Below are 21622 nucleotides of genomic sequence, written 5' to 3' on the forward strand. Positions count from 1 at the left end.
TGGCTTGGATTTACCATTGTTGATGCCACTTACTTCTTTGTCTTATTGTCCCTAACTTGGCACCGTGGTGCTCTGGACACACACATTTGGCTTTCTGGGTGTGCACTAAGTTACCTAACAGCTCTGCAACTGGACTAACTTGGCAAGTGACTGCATCCACCAGTGAAGACTGAGCTTGGCTGGAAGGTTGGAATTCTTCTATCCCAGTGTGAAACAATACCTGGTCTCATGTGAAGACCCTAGTCTGGGAGCAGTATAATAAAACCTATCTGTGGTTGGACTATTCTGTATCTGAATTGGTCTGAATTGGTTTTACTTGGTTTTGCATGCTCACTCATAGTTTTCTGTTGTAGCTTATTTTGTGGTTGTGGAATTTGAGTACAATGTTTTACACTCCTCACACAGAGATCCTCCTGGAAGATAATTGACTTGTAGATTGTGAGGCAGGGAACACTGAAGAGATGGGGTATTGGGGAAATGAAGTTAGTCAGGCTCCCTCCCTGTCATCACTATCAGCAAGCCCAGAAACTGATACCACCCTGCTTTGTAACTAGGTGGCTGCCTGCCACTATTGTCTGTAAGCCTGTACAAGGTGGTGGGGGCACAGAGCTCAGACCCTATGTGTGTGCTCACACACTGTTGTGAAAATAAAGGTGAATCTTCTATGTGTACTCACCCACCACTGCGAGAATAAAAACGTATGAATCTGCAGTCAGCTCTAATCTTGCTGGAGCTAAGCTTCTGTTTTATATCCTCTTCTAACTAGTCTGCTCATCCTACATTTAGCAGAGAACTGTTCACCAGATCATCTCGGATTAAAGAGAGTCCTTATCCTGACACTGAGAGGATGAAATTATAACATTTCAGATATAGACATTTCTTAAAGAATTAGCAGCACAGTTCAAATAATTCCTAGTCGGGATGCTGAAATAAGGAAATATCTCAGCAGTAGCACCAAGAATGCTGGGGCGTCCCTATTGTTGATTGTTATTTTTTCTAAAGCCACTTATGGACTTGGAAGTAACTTGAAATTGAAAAGTAGATACATTACATTTAGTCATACTCCTTCATCAAAGCTATGATTTTACTGTACATCCGCTGAGGAGCATCGAGACCCCAGACGAAATCAAAGTGGTTCCAGTCTGGGAAAAGTTTGAAGTAACGGAGATTCCTGATTTGGGGGAGTATCCTGGTCACATCCCGGGGTGTGATAAGGATGTCGTGCCCACCAGCCCAAATAGCAGTAGGCACATTCATGGTAGTCAAGTCATATAGTGGGGGGCGACTCTGTAGAAAATAAAGAGAGCATTTGTGAAAGAGATCTTCTTAACAACAACTGACCTCAAATAAATAGAAAGGCTGCTAAAAATAAAAGGCTGCTATGGGAGCCAGTGCTGTGGCGTAATGGGTAAAGCTGTCACCTGCAGTGCTGGCATCCCATATGGATGCTGGTTCGAGTCCCAACTGCTCCACTTTTAATCCAGCTCTCTGCTATGGCCTACTAAAGCAGTGGAGGATGGCCCAAGGCCTTGGGCCCCTGCACCCGCATGGGAGACCTGGAGGAGGCTCCTGGCTTCTGGCTCCAGATTGGCGCAGCTCTGGCTCTTGGGGCCAACTGGGGAGTGAACCAGAGGATGGAAGACCTCTCTCTCTCTCTCTCTCTCTCTCTCTCTCTCTCTCTCTCTTTCTCTGCCTCTCCTTCTCTCTGTGTGTGTGTAACTCTGACTTTCAAATAAATAAATAAATCTTTTTTTTTTTTTTTTTTAAGAAGGCTGCTATGGTCCTATCTCTGTTGGGCACTATGGGAAATGGGAAGGAAGCATGCCTTTCTTCAAAGAATTTGCAAATGAGGAAACAAGATCAAACAGCTAAGCAAACATTTGTATATGAAATAAAGTATGCTAAATGCTATTAAACATTCCCAAAATATAGTGGAAGTAAAAACAATTAAGAAATTATTCCAAGATGGCAAATTAATACAAACAGGAGTCATTTGTATGACTTTTGAGATATTACTAGATTTGGACAGAGATGAGGTGAGGGCTTCCCAGGGAGCAGGAAGTTTACAGATCATGAACATGAATGCTAGGCTTCCCAGATAATTACAGAATAAAATATGCAAGGTCATTTAGTGGGATGTAAGATTGGAGACAGAGAATCAAGGCCTGAATGTTAGATTAAGGAATTTGGATATCTTTCAGAAGTTTTGGGGACAAGGCAGGGTCATTTTACAGACAGTGGTCATAGGGCACATATGTGGGCATCAGTTAGTAGGATGACTTGAAGGGGTAGGTTGACTGAGGGTCCTGAAAAAAATCTAGGCAAGCAAATCTATACGGATGGTCTAAATTGAAACTAGAGGAATGGCTAAATTCTCTAAAGAAGAGAGAGTTGTGAAGAATTCTGCGGAAAGGCCAAAAATTCAAGAGTGGTAGGTGGAAGAATAGCCAGTACTTCGGACAAAGGGAGCAATCAAAGACAATGAAAAGTCTGAAATCACCGCATTATGGAAGTTCATGTTAGGCAAGTGAGCTCCCAGGAGATAATGGTAAGACATGACACATTTTACAAGCTGAAAATAGACTACTGAGTTTGCCAACTAAAAGCCATGTGTGGTTTCAAATAGAGTAGCTACAATAGAAAGATCAAGACCAAATCTATATTTTCTAAGGTTCTGGAATGAGTAGAAGAGAAGAAAAAGCTCTTTTCAATATTGAGAAGTGTTGGTAAAACTGAGGTGACAGAATGATGCTTCGATACAATTGATGGGTTAATGGAAGTTTTATTTGCTTGTTTTTCATAAGGGATGGGAGCTCATTTAAGATAATAAAAGGAGCCAGGAGGAATGGGAGGTGAGAAGAGATGGGTGAAGAGTGCAGGAGTGGGATAATTTGGAAAGTAATAGGATTTTCATTTTCTAATAAAGAAAGGAAAGGAGGAACCAGGACAGAAATATTTTAAGGTAATTAAGAGAGGTGCTAGGAGATTTTATTCATGCAGCAAGTAGTTATTGAGTACATTAAATACCAGGTACTCTTCCAGGTGGGAAAGGACTAGTGAAAAAAAAAAAAAAAAACCAGAAAACTCCCCACCTTCAAGAAGTACACATGGGTTGATCCTCTTATACTCACTAAAACAGTGGGGATGGAGATGGCGCTCAGAAATCAAGGAGAGTGCAAATTGCTGAAACTAGTTTCTCTGAAGGATTGTGACAAAAGTTGCCTTTAAATGATTAAAATCACAAACAAATAAAAGAGGATTGGCCAGGGGCAGGGTGGGACCAGTTATACCTTGACACATTCTAAAGATATTCACACTCTGACATGCTTTAGAACTTGACTATAACTGACTGTAACATGAATGTGTGTGTGTTGTTTCATTTTCTAACAAATGTAAAGGGCATATTAATATAATGTTTACTAAAAATAAAGGAAGAAAACAGAAGTATTGTTTGTCAAGTCCAAAATGAGGGTTCTTTAGAGCTTTATGTTCATTCCTCTCCTTTCTCCTTTCTTCCCTTTCTGAAAGTAAGCACTTTAGCATTTGTTGTGTATTTTTTTCTGGGCCTCGTCTAAACATTTCCAAATATATGCACTTGTGCATATTTAAAGTCTGAGGGGTAGGAGAAAACTTCTGAGGATAATGAAAATGTTCTATATCTGGATTATGCTATAATTATACAAATGGATATATTTGTCAAGATGCACTTGATATACAAAATTAGCAAATTTTGTTGTGTATAAATCACGCGTTAAACAATTAAAAAATAAAAATATATAGTCTAGTTTTTGTTGAATTTAGAGTTAATAAAATCATTCCTCTAATATCTAATTCAGTACTGAGAAATTAACTGGTCTGATGGACTGTTTTGATGCTCAGAAACAACTTAATCGACCTATTTTTGCCCTAACAAATGGTCTTGGAAAGGTTACTGTGGTAAAGAGTTAACTTAATGTGTTTATTTCATACTTAGATTCAACCCATGATGAGGCAAACAAAAAAGTGGTGACAGGATTGATCAAAAATATAATACTAAATAGGTCTACACATTTTGATGTGTAAAGTTCATGTGAAAAAAGATGCCTTAAACCCCACCTCATCAATGTTTGATAATACTTTTAAAGCTGCCATATGGAATCTTATTTTTTTCAATTCGTTTCAAGAAGTATGTATTTGTTTATTCTGTCAAGATTCTTATGGAACAATTCCCAATTCCACATAGACATTAAAATTATGTTAAAAATCCATCAGAACATTATTTATCTCTTGCTAGAGTTATAAACAAAATAGCAAGATAATTATATGAAATAAGCTTGGTGCTGACAAATTTTAGTTAATGCTACCAATATATTAATATACCTAGTTATCTGTAGGTAAATGGATTACAAATGACTCAGTTTCCTTTATATACTCATATGCTTCTTGCATTTCTAGATTTTCAGGAATGAATACAGGTTAAATTAGACATTAAAAAAAATCACTATCAGTACACATGTCACCAAATTGCCAGGTATGATTCTTATCACTGTCATGTAATTTTTATCTTAATTTCTCAAACCCTCATTCTGAGACTATTTGAATAACTCACCTGATTGTAGTGATGCATATTCTCAGCTTCACTTCCCCAGTCATAAGCTCTGAATTCATCAGATCTGTAAAGCTGAGATAAATGGCTTTTAGGAAAAGAATGTTAAAGGTAAAAATCATGACAGCTAACAGCAAATCTAAGAAAAATGCCACACACAGGTGAAAAATAAGGGTGCTGGTTCACCAGGAACATCTGATATCCTTTTCACCACCATGAAAATTGGAGTCCAACATGAAAGGGTCAGTGATATACTGTGGTTCAGAGAAAACTCAAGACTGCATTAGAAGAAAGTCTAATCCCATATATTTCCTCCCAGGGGACATCACAGCTCTCCTGAGGCCTCTCCGCTTACCTCTTGCTCAAGCCCAGGGCCTATTTTACAAGTTCAGAATTTAAGATGGGGTTCATTTAGGTCAGTCATTTGATGTGCACCATGGAGTACTTTTTTTTTAAAATCTGGAGAAATCTAAACATAAATATGCCAACACTGACAAATTAGAAGCAAGTTGTTAAGCTCCTCTGCATTGACCCATCAGTAGGGTCAACTCTGGCTTTTGATGTATAAGGAAAAGTATAAAATTATGTATAAATGTATAAAATTATGATTCCCCATGGCAAAAAACTCTACCTGTTTTATATGCAAGATGTTCTGTATTGATGACCCAGTGGGAGCATGTGACATATACACATCCATTCGACTCTAAGGGAAACAAAACCTCAATGTGTTAAGTTCACGTGACAACAATGATCACTCAATAAAACAAACACCTTTCAGAAGTAGAAAGAGGCTATTCTGAGAATTAGTAAATATAATACCAAGGTTTTGAAAACTATGAGGCAGAATCATCTAGATAAATACATATTCGTGTCAGATGCTTGAATGTGAGTGAACCATGGACTGAGTAATGGAACGAGCTGTTTGAGAGCAAACCTGTGATGGCTCTGAATCTGTACCATGATCTGCTTATTATGAAGAAGCAGCAGCAGCAATGGGCAACATGGAGCCCAGCAACGAGGAAAGGTGCTATGTACAAGTATGGAAGTGGTGCATGTGTACTCTCACAGATCAGTTGGTCAGAAAATCCGAATTCCAGTTTCTAATGTTGTTAATTATCACCTTCGTGGATTTAGTCAAGTTATTAATGTCCCTGAGTTTCTTATTTTATCTATTAAATGAACTTATTAAAGAATCATACTAACAACTTACCAGATTTTTGCAAAAGTAAATCTATAAGCCAAATCTTTCTAAAGATTATTCCAAACTTTGTAAACTTTAAAGAGATTGAATAGTACTCATAATTCAATGTCTTAGAATATAATTAACCTAATCCCAAAGGATATTATTAAAAACAGACTTTGACCAATAGTTAATTCATAGGCTCCAGTCTAACATAATTTAGCCTCTTCTAGACCCAAGGTGTGTTGGTCTGGTTGAGAATACCTATCTTGGGATTGGATTCACTGCAGCAGTCTCATTGGCTGACATTTGTAATACTATAGAGATAATTATTCAACCACATAAGTCTGCAAATGTAACCTCCTCCTCTTTTTATTCTTGAATTCTGAATAACAGGAAACATAATTGATGAGACAGGACTGCTACCACTTCATAGGTAGGAGATTCTGTCTGCCTTTCATTATGTTCCATATTTTCCAGGTTAAGTGATGAGTTTTATTTGAAACCAAAATCACCTACAAAGGAAGGCTCATGAAATAAGTTCATGTAAAGTGTATGGGCTTCTCTTCTTTTCTAGGATTTTGTTTTTCAAGTAATATATTCAAATGAAATACACTTAAATTATGTATAGTAAGTTGTGGCTGATAGTGAACATGTGAAAAACTACCACCTATTCTGGAGTGTTCACTCTCTCAACTTTAAACAGGGATGGAAGAATGGAGGGGCTTCCCCTGACTCTACTAACATGATACATTGGATACCTAAGCTTCTATGCATTAAAAGATATCTGCCTTTGAGAGTTTGGAATACCATGTGAGTTTATATAGTATATTAGACACATCAGTATGAGTCAAAGGAAAGTTGGAATTTCCTAAGTATTTAATGGCCCAAAATTATTGTACATACCATATTCATATTTTTCGTATTGGCTCCAGCCCATAAGGACATAAATTCACTACATAACATCCATAGTATTTTATTGTTGCAGATTTTGGTAGAAGGTATTTTCCCATTTTTATATTCTAAGAAGAAACCTTTGGTACCAAAAAGAGCCTGTGAAAGTAAGAAATAATTATATTCTCAAGAACCATCTTCAGACTTTCATATTCCCTTCATTCCAGAAATGAGCTATACTTGGGGATCTATTATTTTTGCATCTGTTGTTTTGGTCAAAGTGAGCAAGTCACTGAGGAAAAGTGACTTACATGTTTATCTCCAAACAAGGAAGATCATCAAACATATTATATACAAAGAGATTAGAAGGGCCCTCAACCTCAAATTCACTTCTCTATGATGAAGCTCTCCTGTATTCTGTCCAGTCAGTGATTGCCAATGTTTATTTCTCATTTATGGGCAAGAAAGATGGAACAGTTTCTTCTTGAGGTCAAATATTACCTTGTAGGAAGGAAAACCAGGTTTTTCCTTATTACACATGTGCACGTTGGCTTTCCAGTACTGTCCCAGATTAGCCAGATCTCACGCTGAAAAGCAGAGAATGGGGAACCAAAGGAAGGGTGTCACTGAACAGAAAAGATAAGATGGAGCCATCAGGGCAGCATGGCTACGACTTCTGGATTTTAAGAAAGAAAGCTCGGGGGCTGGTGTTGTGGCAGTGGGTTAAGAAAGCAAGCTCAGGGGAGGGAGAAATCTCTGGTGGGGTCCCAGGGTTTCTGAGGACAACTGATAGCAGTGGGGAGCAAGAAATGAGATTTAAAAAGGCAGGGATTTTGATACTATGGCATAGTAAACTTAGATATTAAGAACATTATTTGCTTTATGGCTGATCTATGGAGGAAGGGCAACACATATAAAATTGGTGTATTTGAGGCCAGCATAGTGGTGAACTGGATAAAGATGCCACCTGTGACGCTGGTGCCCTGTATGGGCACTAGTTGAAAACCTGGCTGCTCCACTTCCACTCCAGCTCCCTGCTAATGTGCCTGGGAAAGCAGCAGAAGATGGCCCAAATGCTTGATCCTCTGCACTGACGCTGAAGACCTGGAAGAAATTCCTGACTTCTGGCCTTGGCCTTGCCCAACTCCAGCTGATAGAATAATTGGGGGGGAGGGGTGTGTGTTGAACCAGTGGATGGAAGATCTCTCCCTCTCTCTCTGTCTCCTCCTCTCTCTGTGTAACTCTGACTTTCAAATAAATAAATACATTTTTTTAAAATCTGGGCATTTACATAGAGATGTATGTACCGGTGAATTTAACAAAATGTAGTTTATTTAGTTTATTCATATATAGATGACATTCAGAACTGATGTCAATACCTTTTGAAACAGAAATATCAGCCACCCAAAGGGAACGTACATCATTTTTGCTCACAGTCTATAATACAGTAGCTTGTATCAAAACAATCATTAGGCCCTATGGAAATTCTTCCTTACGTTAGTTCACAAATAATTTTTTTTTCCCATTCCTGCCACTCCACCCTAAATCAGGGCCTTATTTGCTTACATATGAATTATGGTAATTCTCTAATTCATCTGCTTGACTTCATTCTGGCTCCAAAGCATTTTTTCCATCACCCCTAATTAAAAAGGCAATTGTGGTTAAAACACTATGCTCTTTGTAGCTATGGCCTTCACAGAGAAACAAAAACAAACGGGAAAAAAGCAACCTGCAACCTTTTTAATGGATAAAATTCCAAATCTGCAGTTGGCAAAAGCTGACCTTTTTAACCATTGAAAAATACCCTTTGATAGGCAATGGCTACCTCAGCTGTAAGACATTTAGGCAGTAGAATCTGAGCTTTAGTATGTTACGGCAAGCTTGTATTTGGTAAAGGGTATTAGCTAGTTTTAGCTAGTCAGTAACATCAGTGATCACACATAACTTGAAGAGTTTCTTCTGGGCATTGTGAACTCACTGACCTGTCCAACTATGTGAAAGAAGAAAACTTGTGAGTAGATCATCTACTGATAGAACACTCAGCTTATCAAGAAATTCAGACATATTCTTGGCCCTATTAGTGACTGAGTATAATAAATTGTCTATGGGACCTGTAGGCACCATGCACAAATATGAACACACATGGGCACACAAACACAAACACATGCTCACATAGTCTGATTCCTATAGATTCTATCAAATTTTCCTGCTGTTGCTTCATAATAGATTGAAAAATAATAAGGTTCTATGATCCAAAATGAGATTCTCAGGTAAACTTTGGCAAAAAGAGTAGCCTACCTTGATTATGGAATTTGGAAGTAGAAAAAAACTGGTAAAAACGCTTGTGGGATATTTGAATGAGATCACAGGACCCAAGGCAAAATTCATTTTGATTCTTTGTGCCAGTTCAGGCATGGTGGAAAAGGCTACAAATCCTGAGAGAATGTGGAGACAAGACAATCTTGTAAAAATTAGAAGTATTTACACAATATTTCTACTAATAAAAGTGGGAGTTCTTTTGAGTGATTCTGCCAGGATAGTTGGCCTTCAGTCCTCTCTACTTCTAAGTTACTAATTTGTCTCTTGTATTATCAAAGGGTCATTTAACTTGGTTGGGGAAAATGGAGTAGTTGGCATGTGAGAGGTGAGGAGTAAACCGCTATAGTAGCTGCTGCAGGCAACTTCACTTCCCAAGCATGGGCTAATGAGGACAATGTTTTCATTTCACATGGAACTCTAAGATGCAAAGCTGAGTTACAGAGTTTCCAGAAGTTAAAAATCAGTTTATAGGGTATGAATTCATCAGTTCTTTCCGTGTTATCATCTAGTTATTCCACAGGCTTGCTTTCTCAGAGTGGAATGAGCTTTCACTGTTCTCAGCACCTTGCTGGAAGTGTCCCAACCCTCCAGACTTTTCCCTACTTCCCAGAAGGAAAGGTGTCTCTCTGGGTCCACTGTGGTTCCAGTCAGGCTCAGCTGTCTCCATTGCTTTGCTCTTTGACCAGTGCTATTGCATCATTTACAGCCCTGTGAGGAAGAAGGTGGACAGCGCTGCACTGGAATGGATTATGTTCACATTCTGGTTTCCTGAGGTGCTTTTCTGGGTCTTCACTAGTATGTGCATATGTGCATGTGTTTGTATGTGTGGATGAGTATGTGTGTGAAAACATAGCACATGCTATTTGTAGAAATTTGTGTTAAAACATAAAATTGTCTTGGACAGAAAAAATAACTCAAATAATTGACTAAAAATTTGATCTAAAGACTGACCCATGTATTTGGAAGTTTGTGGAGATGAATTTTTTGGTGTCACACTGACCAGAGAACCCAGCTGACAATGAATGCCCTGAGGCTTGGGTTGTTGAATGTCCTACAAACAGTAGGTTCTTTCCACTAACAAAAATTGCTCTGCTTACAGAAAAATGTCATGTTTTTAAAAACATAGAAAAATGAAAACATAGAAAGACATGAAAACATCTATGAAAAATTGAAAAATATGAAAACATAGAAAAATACCTATGTTTTCTTTGAGATCAGATATAAGAGCATGTCTAAGTCCCACAGTTTTCCACACCCAAATCAACCATTCTAATTCTTGAAGGGTCATCAGAAAATGCGTAGTATGAAAAAACTATACATGGATCTCAGAATTTTTTTCCACCAAAATAAACATCATTTAATTCCATTTTCACTTGAGCTTTTTGTAGTATTTTTATATATGGTCCCTCCACAATGCACATACAGTTCACTTCAGTGGAATCAGACTGGCTTGAACCTGTGTTCTGCCTCTTATGTGCTAAAGAGACTTTGGTCAAGTCCCTTAATTTGTCTGAACTTCTGTTTCCTCTGCTATGTGACAGAGACAATAGTAGAAGTTTTTGTTTTGTTTTGTTTTTTAAGATTAGAGGGAGATTTTTGTGGAAAAATTCATGAACACAGAGTCCAACACATAATGGATGCTCAGTAAGTGTCAGATACTGTAGTATAATTATTTACCTATTAATGATATTTTTAGGTCTCTTATTGGTTCTTTGGTACTTTTTTAGTAAATGCTCTCCAATATTCAGTCTATTCCAAACTTTAAACTACCTGTCCATATAAATTAATGATTAATATAAGTGTATTATTGATAATAGTAGTGATAATGAAAAGGTTGTAAGAATACTTATGGTTTCTTATAGTTTTACTAAACTGAAATATTGTATTTTCACATGACTTACTCTCTTTACATTGGAATCTTTGGTCTAAGATCAGTAACAAGACCATATTTATATTAGTATGGGTCCCTTTGAACTTTTATTGGAACTAGATTTTGACTTATTTCCAAAAAATATAGATAATCATTAAGATGTAATTTTTTATAAAAAGAGTACAGTTTTAAAAGCTTTAAAAATTGCAATATAGTGCTTATATTTAATTACTATTCCATCAATATTAAATCACATGCCAAATAGATGAACCAGATATTTTATTAAAGTAAGCTTTTGTGTACAACTCACAAACATATGTGACTATATCTTTTTAATTTGTTGAAATATTAGATACTCCCTTTTTCTTTTATTTTAATCCAAATTGGGTTGTGAAGAACATAAGATTAGTGTATATTTATCATTCTTTGTGGGACAATTCATGGTATTGGACTTCACTTTTTCAGCTCAGAGGGAATCTAGAAATTTATCCTTTAGAATCACTTTTTTGGACTTAGGGCACATTTTATTTCTGGAAATTTTTGTCACTATTAGAAGTGTGCAGCTGTGACCAGGGTGGAAGGAAATGTTTGCCCCACATACGCGCAATCTCCAGACTGCAGGGTCACACAAAGGAAATTCCCAGCACAGGGTAGAGATTCAAGGGCACTCTAAACAGCAGTTACTCTGTTCCAATGAACAGGACTCCTGCAAGACTGACAACACGGACCCTTGCAGACATACCTATTGTAGTGCCAAGTGAATGTCCAATGAAATGCATCTTCTCTTGACCAGTTTTATTTACAATGAAGTCTACTATTCCTGGGAGATCATATTTGGCCATTTCATCAAAACTGCAAAACAAAACACAGGCTTATAAATACTTTTTAAATTTTAAACTCTAAGTTTAAACTTGCTCACTTCTTTTTAACACACGGAATTCTTTGCTACTTATTCAGTGTGTATTTCATTATTTGCTCTACTTAATGGAGGTTGGTAATAGCCTTTTGCCTGCATTTTCATAGTTTGCTTCCTAACAATAGGAAGAATTTCAAAGACTTGTTGATGCTACCTAAAGTTTAGCCTCTTCTTTGTCTTCTTCACTTCCTTGTCTTGCTTTCTTTCTGTTTCCTTCCTCTATATAACTTGCATGCCTCCACTTCTGAATCTCCCCTGGGATTTCAAGACTCTTAGGGCTATATCATACAAGACTCTTAGGGATGTATAATATAATACAATCTGTAGAAGCAGGACTGTTGTCAATCATGACTCTACCACTTACTAACTGAGTAATTTCTGATGGTACTGAAATACTCTGAGCTTAAGTTTTCCTACTTGAGAAATGAATACGGTAGTACCCACTTGACTGGACTGCACTTGCGGTTGATAATATCAAAGAATGGCTTTGACTCCTAGTAGGCACTTAATAATGTGTTGATATTATTTATTTTCCATTGATAAAGATATATATTCAACATATCCCCACATCCTATAGTTCCATTTCAGTTGTTATTAACGTTGGAGAACCAGAAGGCCTATATAATAGTGAGTTAAGTCAGGTACCCTATGAACTAGAGTTCTATTTATTTAAAAAACATGTGAATCAATCTCTGGATCAGTTATTTCCAAGTATTAGAGATTGCTATGATGCCTGCAGGGGTGGGGAACACCCAGTTAGAAACCTTATAAGGCCTGCAAAATCATTTGGTTTGGCCTTCCCAGGGCAACTGCACATAGGGCTGGAAACTCAATAAATCTGTAACAGGCTAATTTTTAAGCTGATGATTTTGGATGGCCCACAAATGACACTATACAAATGGCCTTTGGCAGAAAAACATTTCCCCACCCCTGCAAATAAGGAAGGCCAAGCTACCAAAGACCAGTGATGCAAAATACTTCCTGGCACTTGCCCCTTCTCCAGAGCTCTGACCCTAACAATTTATTCTATTCCTCATCTGCTCTCAACATGTCAGTGGGTGCTAAATATTTCATTGCCATGTTAGGATTGAACATCTTTTCTAGCAGCAGATTTACAAACCAATGGAGAACTTAGGTCCCAGGAAAAGAAGTCTACTGCAGGCATAAGCCTATTCTCTGGTGACAGCAGAAAATACTCCCATTCAATGAAATCATCAGAGGCAGGTGTTGTGGCACAACAGGTTAAGTCACTGCCTGCAATGCCAGCATCCCATATGGCGCTGGTTCATGTCTAGCTGCTCCATTTCCCATCCAGCTTCCTGCTACCAGCCTGGGAAAAGCAGCAGCAGATGGTCCAAGTGTATGGGCCTCCTCCACACATGTGGGAGACCCAGAAGAAGCTCCTAGCTCCTGACTTCATCCCAACTCAGTCCTGGCCATTGTGGCCATCTGGGGAGTGAACAATAGATGAAAGATTTTCTCTCTCTCTCTCCTCCCTCTCTCCTCTCTCTCTCTCTCTCTTTCTTTCTCTCTAACTCTGAATAATCTTTAAAGAAGAAAAGAAAGAAGCAATCAACATATCAAAAGATTCTTCATTGTTCACTAACAATGTTTTAAAAATCTCATACCGGAGTTTTATTGTTTTCTTGAAAATAGTATTCTGTACAACCTCAACTGCAGTTTTTCTAAGTGAATACAATACCGTTACACATCAACTTTGCACAAGTTAATGGTTATATAGTAGAAAAGATTTATAAAAGTATTACTAGGGAGCTTGGTTAGTTGTCACCGATCAGGGAGAACATATGATATTTGTCCCTTTGGGACTGGCTTAATTCACTCAGCATGATATTTTCCAGGTTCCTCCATTTTGTTGCAAATGACCAGATTTCATTTTTTTTTTACTGCTGTATAGTATTCTGTAGAGTACATATCCCATAATTTCTTTACCCAGTCTACTGTTGATGGGGTGACAACTAACCGAGAACCTAAAAGGAAACCTGTTGAAGTGAAATAGGCACTATGAGAAACAATGACTTGATTAGCCCTTGTCCTCACTGTCGAGGAACAACTTATTACATTATTCCTTTTAATATTTTTTTGTTCTACTTAATACCATTGGTTGAACTCTTTAATTAACACACAATTATTCTTAGATATTTAATTTTTTATGAAAAGTGGTGCCTGTTAAATATAAAAGTGGGAATAAGAGAGGGAGGAGATGTACAGTTCGGTGCATGCTCAATCTGACTTACCCCAACAGTAGAGTTAGAAATGTGCCAGGGGATTCCAATTCAATACCATCAAGGTGGCATGTACCAATGCCATCTCACTAGTCAAAGTGATCAGTTTCAGTTCATAATTGATCATAATAATAGAATTAAGAGTCAAAGGGATCACATAAACAAGACTAGTGTCTGCTAATACTAACTGATAGAATCAAAAAGGGAGAGAACGATCCAACATGGGAAGCGGGATACACAGCAGACTCATAGAATGGCAGATGTCCTAAATAGCACTCTGGCCTCAGAATCAGCCCTTCAGGCATTCGGATCTGGCTAAAAAGCCCATGAGAGTATTTTAGGCATGGAAAGCCAAGACACTCTGGCAAAGAAAAAAAAAAAGATGACCTAAATGAAGGATCTCTGTGAGTGAGATCCCAGTGGAAAGGATGGGGCCATCAAAGAAGGAGGTACCTTTCTCTGAGAGAACTTCCACTTTGACTATGACCTTGTCTAACTAAGATTGGAGTCAGAGAACTCCAAAGGCCTCCATAGCCTTGGCAACTCATGACAAGAGCCTAGGATGATTACTGACGCCATATATAAGAGTGTCAATTGTTAAATCAACAACTGGAGTCACTGTGCACTTACTCCCCATGTAGGATCTCTGTCCTTAATGTGTGGTACTATGTGAAGTAGCAGTATAACTAGTACTCAAACAGTACTTTATACTTTGTGTTTCTGTGTGGGTGCAAGCTGTTGAAATCTTTACTTAATATATACTAAATTGATCTTCTTTATATAAAGATAATTGAAAATGAATCTTGATGTGAATGGGATGTGAGAGGGAGCAGGAGATAGGATGGTTGTGGATGGGAGGGAGGTTATTGGGGGAAAAAGCCACTATAATCCAAAAGCTGTACTTTGGAAATTTATATTTATTAAATAAAAGTTAAAAAAAAGAAATTAATAAAAAAATTTTAAACTTTATTTCCTGACATAAAAAAGCAGTATTACTAGGGTGGTTATAAACTTCTTAAGGTCAGAAGTTTGGTCTCTTCACTGTTTGAAAGTTCAGAAACTAGGTCAATGCATACAGTATATACTTTATAAATACTGGCTGAATGAATGGATTCCTTGTATGTAGCAATTTCCTGGACTTTCCATTGGGACTTACTTATGAAGTATAGTATTGGGCAGAATTGCATGTTAAAATGATCTTCTTAATAAAATTTTTGTGTGGGAAAAATCAGTGAAAAAGCTTCTTGCTGTTTCTCTCTTTTGAGATGCTAGTAGAAACTACAAGGAGCTCTGTATCACACCATGTATTGTCTTTAATACCTTCCACACTATTTCACTTCAAGAAATTGGCTCCAACTTTCCTCTTAACTTTTCTTAAGTCAGTTTACCTAAAGGCCCAGAACGCCTCTTCATTCACTGAGAGTGTCTTGTGTTTTCTTGACCAAGTGTTCCCCCGACTGTTTCCCATCCATACATCATAGCCTGCATCTGCTAGAAGGAATCCAAGGCTGCCGTTGGCATAATTCTCAAGCCAATATGCATTGTCTGCGAATAGGGCATGCTGCATGTACACAACTGGCCGGGCACCTGAGGGGAATGGATAGGAAAGAGAAAGAGACAAATTTATGATAAGTAGAATATGTCTGAGACATTGTAGAAATATACAAAGAGCAAAAAACAAAACATTATTCACTTTTCCTCCTGTCAACTTCAGCTTCTTGAGTACATACTTAGGTGCTGTACTGATTGATTTTCACGCAACACTTTATTAAATTCTTAGAATCACTCTAAAATGTAGCTGCTATTTTGAAGAGCCTCATTTTGTTTATGAGGAAACCAGGCCTTACAGTAATTAAGTAACTTTCCCAGGAGTCACCAGCTAACAAAGTTCAGAGTCAGGATGCAAACCCAGTCCTGTCTTATGGCAAAGCTTGTGCTTGCAATTTCTCTGTTCTCTATATTCATACATAGACAGTCACTGACTTATGATGGTTCAACATAGGATTTCCTGACTTTATCATGATGTGAAATAGAGATGCCTTTGGTAAACCATACTTCAAATTTTAAATTTTGGTCTTTTCCTGGGTTACCAATAGTTGTTAAGATCCTCTCCCACAATGCTGGGTAGTGATATTGAGTAGCAACTCCCATTAATCTCTGTGATCATTAAGGCAAACAACAGATACTCCGCTCCCAAGCCATGATGTTCAGTAGGCCGGGTGTATGAAATTCATTTACTACTTAAGATGTTTTCAAATTATGATGGTTTGTCAGGACATAACCCCATTGCAGGCTAAGTTATATCTGCATACTTAATGTCTTGGGTGTGGTTTATATACATTTTTAATGCTTAATAGAGTTCTATTTGTTTTCCAGGGAAGAAGAGGACATGAATGTAAATGGGAACTAATTTGTTCTTCACAAATCTCCAGCCGTTGCTAATGGGAGAGCATTTGAAATCTACAGGAGTAGCAATCAGTTCAACATCCCTCTGCCAAACTAAATCTTGGGGGAGAGGGTACTCATGGAGAGAAGAACCAGAATTGAAGATTGGAAAGGTGCTATAGTTTAACAGCTAATAGCATAGGCTCTGGAACCAGATTGCTTGAGTGTAAATTCTGGTTCTGTCACTTGCTATTTGCGTGACTTGGAACCTGTTACCAGTCTGCCATGACTCAATTTCATCATCTGTGAAATAGTGACACTTAGTGGTACCCATGTCATAGGACTGCTGAGAGCTTTGATTTAAAGCATTTAGGACAATACATCTAATAAATGGGGCTTTGGGGGCTGGAGTTGTGGTGCAATAGACTAAATTACCACTTGTGATACCAGCATCCCTTATTGGAGTATAGGTTCAAGTCCTGGCTACTCTGCTTCTGATGCAGCTTCCTGTAAGTGCACCTGGAAAGGGATTGAAAAATGGCCCCAAGTACTTAGCCCTTGCTACACATGAGGGATATCCTTATGGAATTTCTGCTGGCTCCTGGATTTGGCCTGGCCCAGCTCTGGCTGTTGCAGACATTTGGGTGTGAATCAGTGGATAGAAGATCTCTCTCTTTTTCTGTGTGTGTGTGTGTGTCTTCCTTTGTTTCTGTTACTCTGCCTTTCAAATAAATAAATAAATTTTTAAAAAATGGGCTTAGTTCCAAATCTTTCGAAAATTTTCTCTTCTTGAGCAAATTCTTTCCTATAAAAGTTTTCTCCTTTTCTATTTTATAGCCTAGCATTGCTAGACACAGAAAGTAAACAAATAAAATGATCCAGAATCATCCATTCTGTTTTAAATCAAGATAAAGAATGAATATTTTTAAAATAAATACTTCCTGAATTGGAACTTATACAAAATAATTATCTGTTGCTCTTTTGACGTACAATTTTAACTGAGCAGTCCATGTTTTATCTGACAGCGATACCCATGCATGTCACACTATTGTTTTTTATTTTAAAACTCTTTAATTATAAATGAGAGAGTGTGGAACAACATGATTTTAGCTGAACCTGAATGTGGATAGTGGGAGAGAAGGCAGAATCCACCTGGTGGGCAGCTGCAGTAACTGATCCCTCATTGAACCTTGGTAGCTACTCTGCTTCCTCTTACTTTTACCTCTTAGAGGTTGTGAAAAGAGAACTCCTTGCTTTTGAATGGATGCCTCTTCATTACAGAATTCAAGCTTTTTTTACACCATAATCTTTCATTCCATAAACCCTAACCCTTAGATCAATGTGTATGTGAATATTAAAGTTTTCATTCCTGGGAAAAATTTCAGAAAAGCCATTGTCATTTAAAATGATTTTCTGTCCTGTAGAGGGGAACTCCCTGACTTTAATGGGAGCAGGAGAGACTTCTGGGGTACCTCACAGTCAACTTGATCCAACCTTGCCAATCTCCTTTCAGCAGTGAGGAAATCCACATTCCTGGGACAGGAGCAGAGTCAGTAATGAGCTAACATAATGCGGGCTGCACCTTGACATTTACATGACAACAAGAAAGCCCAGTTGTTGCTAGCAAGATCAGTCTTGCCCTTTGTATTTTTACATTCTTGTCTAGAGGAAGTGAACCTCCCTCTTCACCCTTTAAAAATTAATCCAACAACTCAAAACCTATTTTGATAAACTGGTTACTCTCTTAATAAGCAGCCAGTACTAAATTTTAGTTGTATGCTGTCTTCCTCCTCAGGAGGGGCATATCTCATACCTGTGCTCCCATTCTGACTTCTTCCATAGGGAATTCTGTTGATGCAGAGTATGTATCCATCTTTGGTGATGACTTCATACTCTTCACTGGGATAGCCATTATATGTGATGATTTCACTCTGCCCGGTGGAAATACAGGCATTAGTTGTACTTCTCTAAAGGACAGCAAAAGGAGCCAGAACAAAACATCTGGTGTCTACTTATCACTGTGAATTACGTGGAATCTGCAGCCCCAGGTAACTAAAATTATTTTATTACATAAAGTCTTGATAAAAAAAATAGGTTTAATATTAGAAAATATCTACTACTGGCAAATATTTGAGTCATTCTTCTTGATGGAGCATAGATCTAAACAAGTAGAAGGCAGTCATCTATCATCTAAAAGGTTCTTATTCTTAAAAATATAAATTCAAAAGAGGAAGTGATGTATATAGCACAATTCTACTTTCATTATGCCAAGTATCTGTTATTCAGAGCAGACCTGCCTTGCTTGATTCCTATAGCAATGTTAAATGCCATCTACCTTTTGCTTATTTTCTTATCAGAGATTTTCTGCTATCAAAAGAAGTCTTTAAAAACTCACAACACATTAATCCTGCTTAATCTGATATTCTTTAGAATTTTTCATGACTTACAGTATTCATCCATACTTCAGGATTGACTTCATTTTCCAAGTCAAAAAATCCACCAGCATTTAAAGTTCCACAAATCAAACAAGTTGTTGTTAAAAACAGCCACATCGTGGAAATGCCTGGCATAAAAAATTTCATATTCACAGATTAATTTCATTTATGTTCATTAATGAGATGAAAATAATGCCCTAATGAATATGTGAAGCTGGGAAAACTGATAATACTAGAAGGGAACAAATACAGTGAACTGATTGGAGCACTATTAATCTATTTTTTTTCACATAGAAACTATCTTGACATAGTCAACTCCTGAAAATGGAATAGATTTAATCTAGTATGGAAGCATTTTTGGTCTCATTTTAATTAAAGTTTGTCAATGATTTTAAGTATTTGCTCACCTATTTGTTGCCTAAAGTTGCCTAAACATCCCCTTGTCCAGCCCAAAACCCCACAAAGCAAATAATAACAAACTGATAAAGCTTCAACCAAGAGAAAAAATAACTACGAGCATGCCATCAGTTTCCAGTGATGTGACCACTGACCATTTTTCATGCGGACACTCCAGGGAAGATTTTGCAGCTTTTGGTATACAGTCTCACTTCTTTGCCATGGTACTGTACAAAAGCTTGTCTTCTCAGAGGCAAGCCAACACCATAGCAGCGTAGTTCCTTTATCACATGAGTTTTGCAGTTAATTGGCCTGAAGTTGAAGTCCAACTTCACCAAAGAGATGATCTCTAGCCTTGGGCTAGCTATTTATTAGATTTTCTTCTTAGTTTTCTTGATAGTAAAATCAGGATAATAATGTGAATTGCTCATAGGTGAGCAGTGAGAAATGACATAATATACACAAACACATTCAATGTAGTTTAAGTTCTCAAATACTTTCAAAATGTTTTTTAACCTAAAAATAAGCCAAAGAGTAGTCTCAGAGAGTCTTTATGTAACAAATGGCTATCTGACTTTTAAAAATATAGAATTTACTTCTGAAGCTAAACAGCTTTCCATATACTTATTGTCTAGCTGAACGTGACTGTTTCCTGTAAATGTTTCGCAACTTAATTTTTAAAAAAATATAAAAACTAATGTCTATTGAGTGCTTACTTTATGTTAGGCATTATCTTACGTGTTTCACGCATGTTACTTAAACCTCAAAGAAACTCCATAAGGAGTTGGTACTCTTATCCTTAATTTGTCAATGAAAACATAAAAGGCTTAGAGAGATTTAAGACCTGCCCAACGTCATATAGCCAACAGAAGACAGGTCTCGGATGAACATGCAGGCAGCCTCACTACAGAGCCCTTGCTCTGATTACCACTCCCAAGCTGCCTCCCAGTCGTGATAAATCTCCATCTTACCTGGAAAGGTGAACTCCCCCTGCTTCTGAGGACTCTTGATTGAACTTTTGCTTTTGGCATCAGGTTGAAGAATGAGATATGGCTGCAGTGACAGTTAGAAACTAGAGAGTTGAGAAACAGGAAGCTGGTGGAAATGAGGAAATCATGGCCTATGACACACCCAAGGCATCTCCCTGACACAACAAATGGCATGATGCACCTGCAGGTTGGGAAATAGTGGTCCACATGATGCCATGTTACCAGTTTACTTAATCATTCCATTTCTGTTCAGTCTGACAGTGACATTTTCAAAACAGTGTACCAGAGAGGTAGGATGAACTCTGGATCCCAACAGACAGAATCAGAGTATTGGATCTCCTTCCCCAGCCCCCCCACAGCATAACACAGAGAATCAAATGCAGTAATGTAGGTGAAGGTACTAGTGTTAACCATGTATGGTGTAGGGATGTGTGTGTGTGTGTAACTCAGTTGAGAAGATGATGCAATCCTGACTCTCAAGGAGTTTGGAACTTACATCATGGCAGAGAACTGATTCACATGCCAAAAGGGTTAAGTCTGCTCTCTACTTTGGCTGCGGCCATTTAACCACAACCTTAAACAACGTAGAAATGGAAGCCTGAGGAGACAATGAAGGAAATTCTGCTCTAAACTTTATATGGAATCCTGATAAGGGAGGCACATGTGCCTCAGTTTTCTGCTTCACTTTGCTTGCCTATAAAGCCTAAACATTAACTGAATTTCTTTCACTTACCACCATAAAAAACAGGGAAAATGAAGTTGATATCCAGCATGATACCAGAGTTTCAGGTCTCTTAGTTTGGACCCATTCTCAAATCCTTTCAGAATGAAAGATATTATACATATTTTTCCAAATCTTGGAATCAATCAAGTGGGAAACTTCATGTCAATTAAATAAATGTGAACAAAAGGAAGCACTCAGTTTGTTGAAACAGAGAAAATCCACAGACACTCCAGCTTTGCTCTGATTGACAGTATGAGAGCAGAGGTGTGGACTTGCCTGGAGTCTCATAGATTTTGACTTTTAAAACAACCCTTTCTAACAAAACTTGAATGGAATTCTCAGAGAATTCTAGGAAACATAATTTATTATTGTTTATTTTGTGGAAATGGAATGAGTACTGTTCAATTTCTATGTTATTTACAGATTGTAGTTCAGCCTAAACCTCAAAAGAATTTCTATACCCTTGAATTATTATATTTCTTTATCTGCTTAATAATTTTTCCAATATATTTGCTTGTATAGAAATAAACTATATAAAATACATGCCAAACTCTTCCACAAACTTTTTATAGAAGCTGATCATTTTACTTAAGTATTCAATACATTTTTAATGGACTTCAAACCTTTTTGTATTGGAATACATTTCTCTTCTAATATCATTTTCCATGAAATTTTGTAGGTACCTT

The 21622-nt window shown here is 37.5% G+C and overlaps 1 protein-coding gene across 1 annotated transcript; it reads right to left on the reverse strand.

Moving 5' to 3' along the window:
- Positions 1 to 1053: 1053 nt before the first annotated feature.
- Positions 1054 to 20224, reverse strand: LIPN (lipase family member N). Its single transcript, XM_062214282.1, has 10 exons — positions 20195 to 20224; positions 18840 to 18955; positions 18206 to 18323; positions 15396 to 15594; positions 11591 to 11700; positions 8958 to 9094; positions 6672 to 6818; positions 5217 to 5288; positions 4589 to 4660; positions 1054 to 1287 (listed from the first exon to the last, which is right to left on the reverse strand). The coding sequence occupies exons 2-10, from the start codon at positions 18942 to 18944 to the stop codon at positions 1054 to 1056; spliced, it is 1194 nt and encodes a 397-aa protein (XP_062070266.1). The 5' UTR covers positions 18945 to 18955; positions 20195 to 20224.
- Positions 20225 to 21622: the final 1398 nt, after the last annotated feature.

The sequence above is a fragment of the Lepus europaeus genome, chromosome 17 (assembly GCF_033115175.1).
Source record: "Lepus europaeus isolate LE1 chromosome 17, mLepTim1.pri, whole genome shotgun sequence".
NCBI lineage: Eukaryota > Metazoa > Chordata > Mammalia > Lagomorpha > Leporidae > Lepus > Lepus europaeus.

What these genes read in the sequence shown, in the direction of transcription:
- LIPN (XM_062214282.1), bottom strand. Translation starts at nt 18,944, where the DNA reads ATGTGGCTGTTTTTAACAACAACTTGTTTGATTTGTGGAACTTTAAAT. An exon ending in CTGAAGTATGGATGAATACT is followed by an intron (nt 18,324 to 18,839) that starts GTAAGTCATGAA and finishes TCCACCGGGCAG; the next exon opens with AGTGAAATCATCACATATAA. An exon ending in TTCACTTGGCACTACAATAG is followed by an intron (nt 9,095 to 11,590) that starts GTATGTCTGCAA and finishes ACATTCTCTCAG; the next exon opens with GATTTGTAGCCTTTTCCACC.